The sequence below is a fragment of the Chelon labrosus genome (genome assembly GCF_963514085.1).
Source record: "Chelon labrosus genome assembly, chromosome: 1".
Classification (NCBI taxonomy): domain Eukaryota; kingdom Metazoa; phylum Chordata; class Actinopteri; order Mugiliformes; family Mugilidae; genus Chelon; species Chelon labrosus.
Window position 1 is genome coordinate 3,601,795 of NC_140337.1, and position 5,898 is coordinate 3,607,692.

At 50.2% G+C, this 5,898-nt stretch overlaps 1 protein-coding gene across 1 annotated transcript; it reads right to left on the bottom strand.

Annotated features, from left to right (window-relative positions):
• Positions 1–2,968: 2,968 nt before the first annotated feature.
• Positions 2,969–4,039, bottom strand: LOC311496511 (G-protein coupled receptor 12-like; the record flags this gene model as incomplete). The annotated part of the gene is made up of 1 exon (XM_084556397.1): positions 2,969–4,039. The coding sequence occupies one exon, from the start codon at positions 4,037–4,039 to the stop codon at positions 2,969–2,971; it is 1,071 nt and encodes a 356-aa protein (XP_084412523.1).
• Positions 4,040–5,898: the final 1,859 nt, after the last annotated feature.

Genomic DNA, 5,898 nt, shown 5'->3' on the forward strand with positions numbered 1-5,898 from the left:
AAACACAAGAGATTCTGCCTTTTTCAAACTAAATCTTTGACAGAAACTAGTGTAGCTGTTGTCTTGCTACCAACTGCTGCAAAACAACTGATTGTTTGTTCCTGCCAAGAAGAATAGAAAACACTTCAACACTTCACTTTTTAATTTACACTATAGAAAAAATTATCTTAATACCTGCTTCTCCTGTGCGCCATTTTCAAATGTCTGTTTGCTGTCATCTAATGTGATTTATTTGGTAGAAAGCGTTGAATTTGGAAGTAACTCCCTCTCCTTACAGAAACAACCTGTTGTTTTTTTTCTAATGTTGAGTTTTATAGTTTGAAACTACAGCCCATACAGTTTCCATGAACTGTTTTCCCAACGCCAGTACACCTCCCACTCATGTATATTAGCAGCATGCCAAAAGCTTAGTCATGGTAACTCTCTGGGAGGTTGTGCAGAGGAACAAGAGAGTGAAAACTCCATCCGTAGATCGTTTAAATGCAGGTGGAGGTCGGCAATAAATCCCTTCTCTAGATCATCCCCACAGCCTCCACTACATCCTCTCTACATCAGGCCAATTCCCGCTGCCATTATTACTGCGATGTTATTAACATTAGCTGGATTTAACTTACATGATGCCCTTTCAGTGGGGAAATAACTTCATCCTGATTGGGTGTGTGGCGGACGTGACCGGAGGTCTCGTTAAAGCGCGTCTCGCCTGGCGTTTCCATTTCACGCCACGTCACCTCGCCTCTCTCGCTTCTCATTAACCCGGCGAGCCTTCAGACGGGCCCCAGGGCAGCGCTGCACTGCTTCTTCAAGGCGGGGCGAGAGTGTGTGTGTGTGTGTGTGTGTGTGTGTGTTTTTGTGTGTGTGGAGAGAATATCCGACTACTGCTGACAGGCTGTAAGCAGGGAAATGAAAATGGAAAGCGTGCTGCACAAGCCAGAGGAAATTCCACCAGATGATGCTTCTGTTTTACAGCTCCATTACAGCTCTGAATATGAAAATGTTTGAGGAAGTACAACTTGAAGCGTGCCGTAGCCAAGCTAATCTTCCCCAATGAAAATGACCTTTTCTATATGGATTGTGCTCAGCTTAGCTAATGTATAATCAATTGGGCAGCGGAGTCAGGAATCTGGTCTCTAAATTTAGAGCTGCGCGGCCTAAACGGCATTATGCAGATGCAGTTAAACAGAGAGCTCCTGGTTGTCTCAGAAAAAAACAAAGAAAAACAGCAGCTGCTTTCAACTTGCCCGTTTCAGAAGGCCGGTTTTACTCATGGAGGCCATTTGTGGCTTATTTTCAACCTTAATTTCAGCTGCAGAGACACAAGAGAGGCGAGAGGACGGTAGAAGACAGAAAGGACGGGGTCACAGTTGCACTTCAGGACCTCAGGTGGACGTTTTAGACCAGTTGAAGCAGTCATTTTAATTAACCGTTGTGATGCTAATAAACATCTTGAATGAAAAGTAAAAGTGTGAGTTGAAGCCGTGATTGTGTAATGGGAAGCTTTAGCATTTAATTTTGGAGATGCTAGCTGGTTGTTAGGAAGGTTTGATTGACAGTTTTAACAGAAGACAGTCGAATTACTCATTAGCATTGTTTTGTTTCTCAGTCGGGCGCCGAATGGACTGGAAATGAGCAAAAGCAGCTCTGGTCTCGCTGGAATGTTCCTTTAAAACCGCTGTCTGTCTCGCATTCCCTGTCAAGATGGTGTAGCGAGAGTGTGTGTGGAGAACAGCGTAGCCTACTTTCCAGCACTCTCTCGCCCCCCCTCAGCAGAGAGCATTCCCAGGGTAGCGGCGCGCTGCAGTGGCGCTGTCCTTGGTGCTGAATTCAGCTCTCTCTGCTTCGCAGTCACGGCGCAGCGGCAGGCCGAGAAACCCATTCCTCTCGGATGCGGAGCAGATTTGATTTGATCGCGCCAAGGACAACACACGGCAGCCTAAATATGGAAATCCCTCTCTAGGTTTTGGGAACTAGCGAGGGGTGGGTGGGGTGGGGTGGGGGGGGGGTTATGTATGCATTAGGAGCCTGGTAGATTAGATTTAGTCTTGGATTTGAATGTTTGTTTGAGGAGGGATGATCCGAAGTTGTGTTTTTCAGAATTGACGACATATTCTTCACCAACTTACGCACCAAAATGTGCTTCTGTCTCGAATCTAAAAATGGGGGACCGTGCCGTTGGCATTGGGAAAAGTCTATTACGGGCTTGGTAGTAACACCATGAACGCCACTGAGTTAATTACCCTTGCACTTACTAACTGCATCATCTGCATCAGACCAAGGGAACGTGGTTGCTAAGAATGTCTGAAGAGAGCAAATGTTCTTTCTGTTTTTTTTGTTTTTTTTTTCTGTGTGTATCAGGAGAAGACTGCAAAGATAGCTCATTGAGAACGCTCAAGGTCATTCATTGTGTATATTTAGCTCGTCGTATTTTTACTCACACGCCACTTCATTTCAAACACATCGGTGAGAACGCGTATTTCAAGGCTGGTCCACTCCTTCTGATTGCATAACCATGCAGGGCTGCTCAAGCTCAGGTCCTGTTTGGAGATTCGGTACATTTCTTTCTAAATCTCACCTTCACACGTATGCTACTCTTGAGAAGTAGTGGGCCTCACTGCTCACGCGTGGTCAGCATGACCGGCCGACGTCCACAGGCCACTTTAAGGGTACCATAATCAGGCTTTTGCAGTTGGTTTCATGCCGCCTCCATCCGCTACAGAACATGATCTTTAAAAGCTCCATCTTTTCTCGACTATGCGCTGTCCTCTTGCTCCTCCTCCGCCGGCGCCACTTTGAGTGTGGCCAGCTGAGCGTTCGCCATCAGCCTTCCTGCCCTGACACGAGGAGGGGAAATCTCTTTCCTCGGCCTTAACCTTTCAGCCTTTCTCCCCGCCGACGCTTGTTCCCATCCTCTCTGTCTGACAACCCTGACTTGGCGTCTAGCGTCATGCTAAACAGACACCAGCCTTCCCTGCTACACATCGCTGGAGGTCCTGGGTCTTAGGGAGAGGTTAGACGGGACGCACCCGCAGCAGGCCATCCACAGCGACTTTTGGATGTCTGGGTTTCGGAAAGCATAGATGATGGGGTTGATCACGGAGCAGCAGGTGGCCGGGAGGACCGTGGCGTAGGTGTATATGACGGGGTAGCTGGAGTCGGCCACGATGGAGTACATGGCGAAGGGCAGCCAGCACGCCCCGAAGGCACACAGGATGGCCGACAGTGTGGAGACACCTTTGGTGGTGGAGATGGCCACAAACTGGTGCTGCACCGCGATCTGCTGCGCGTGGCGGAAGGCGATCTTGCAGATTTGAAGGTAGAGCTGCATCATCAGGGCGAAGACCAGGAGGAAGGTGACGGCGAGGGCCACGGCGTTGTTTTTGGTGACGGGCCGGCAGATGCTGCACGTGGACTCGTCTCGCAGGCAGTTCCACCCGAGCGCCGGCAGCAGGCCGAGCGCGAGGCACGACACCCAGATGAAGACCACCATCACGTAGGTGAAGGTGACTGTCCGCTCGGTGTGGTAGGTCAGGGCGTTGTACAGCGACAGGTACCGGTCGACGGTGATGGCGAGGATGTTGAAGACGGACGCGGAGAAGGCCGAGATGAGCAGTCCGACCGACAGCAACGTCACGTACTCCACCGAGCTGTCGACCAGGTACGTGAAGACAAAGTTCAAGATGAGGCCCAGGCCGGCCAGGAGGTCCGCCACCGCCAGCGACCCGATCAAGATGAACATCGGCGCACGGAGCGTCGGCGTGTAGAACAGCACGGCGATGACCAGCGCGTTCTCGCAGGAGATGAGCGTCCCGGTCACGCAGAGCGCAATATCCCACGGGCTGACTTCCTGGACGGCGACGGCGGTGGTCGCCGGCTGGAGGTCGGGGGTCAGAGTTCTCACGGCAGGCTCGGAGGAGGAGTTAGACAGGTCCTCGCCCAGGCTCCAGGAGGTGGAGGAGTCGAAGGGGTCGAGGGGGGAGGAGGAGTTGAGGCTGCCACCGCTGCCGCTACTCATGGCTGCTGCGGCAGCCAGGGAGAGAATCATAGCTGGAGGAGCGAGAGAGAGAGAAGAGGGGGGAGAAGGGAGGGAAGAAATAACGGAAGAATGAGAAGGGAGAGAAGGAGCAAGGAGATCGACTGTAAGAAAACGGAGGCAGTTTGGAAACAGAGATACAGAGATGATGGAGAGAACAGGTGGGAAGAAGAAATATCAGTGGGTAAAAGTTCAGACATGGGCAATAAAGGGTTTTTTTATGTTATGGCCGTAAGTTGAAACGAGACAGAGAGGAATGAAATAAAAAAAAATGAGAAAAGTCTAGACCAAAATGATTTATAGAAGGGACCAGAAGAGATGCCCCATATAAGGAAAAGCAAACTAGAAAGAAATTGCATGTGATCGGAGACGGGGTGAAAAACGAGAAAAGGGACGTAAAAGAAGAAGAAGAGACGGGAAGGGGAGACGGAGCGTGAGTAAGGGAACGAAATAGGACACGAGACATGATGGGGGGCAGGGGGGGGCAAAACAAAGGAGGAAAGTGAGGAGGAGCGATCCCCTCTGATGAAGAGAGGAAAGCAGTAAGACGTGCTCCCGTACATTTACTCATCCATCCATCCACTCATCCATCCATCCACTCATTCATGAAAACAAGCGTGCTCTTGACCCTTTGGCACGCACGTCACCAGCAGCTCCCACGCATCACGCTGACAGGTAATTAGCAGCAGCAGCAGCACAACAGCAGGGGTGGACACGCGCGCGCGCGGAAACAAGACAAGCGATTGACAGAAATATTCCTTCCATTTTGGTTTGAAGGCAACCCGGGCAGAGCGGCAGACACAATCAACGGCACAATTAAAAAATGAATAAATAAATAAATAAATAAATAAAAGCCAAGAAAGCTTTAAATGGGATGCATTCCTACCCAGCTGGCGCCGGACGGAGGCGAAGACGCTCAGTTTTCTCAAAATCAGAACCATCATCAAGAAATTCTATTTTTAGAGCATCTCTAAAAATGGTGCATGACGTCCTGGGGCACGGCTAGCTGCTGTCCTATTCACCGGTGGCGTGTATGAAGCGCGTGCCCGGACGTGCGTCTTGCGTGCGTTTGTGTGTGCGCGTGTGTGTGTGCGTGTCCGCATTTAGCAGCTCTTTAATTCTGATCCACATATGCTGCTGCTGGAGCCGTGCACGCAGACAGAAAAAAATATATATATAATAATAAAAGAATAAATAAATAAATAAAATATCCGGGCTAATTTTAGCTCAAACCCAGCCGGAGCGCGCGCGCGCCAAAATGATGTGGAGCTCCATTCATAAAAAACATTTCTCCCCTCTCACACCTCCCACCTCAACCTCCACACACACCCTTCCCTCACCCCCCCTCCCGCCACCTTTATTTCTCGTCTCTGTCGCTCTCACGCGCACGCACGCGCGCTCAATGACTGCAAACGGCCGGGGAAGGTCACCACCACCACCTCCTCCTCCTCCTCCACCAGCTAAAGCCCCGCTGCTGACGGAGCTCACATCCTTGCGGTATAGTGGGAGCTCGTGCAGCCCGGTGCATCCCAGTTTTCAAAAAAAAACACCACCAGCAGCAGCACGTTCAGCAGTCGCGAGCTTTTAAACGCCATGAGTGTGTGCGCTTTTTTTAATTCATCAAAAAAAAAGGGAACAATAAATACCTGGATCAGTTTCATTCAGCTGCAGCAGTGCAGAGGGAGAAGGAGAAAGAGGGGGGAGGGAGGGAGAGAAAGTATAGAGGGGAGACCACGCCACAGACACAGAAAAAAAAGAGAGAAAATTACCAGCTCCTTGTCTTCTTCTTCTTCTTCCTCTCCCCTGAAGCAAACCGGGATATCTCCTCCTCGTCCTTTATCCTCCACTTTACGCGTGAATGTGGTTTTTAA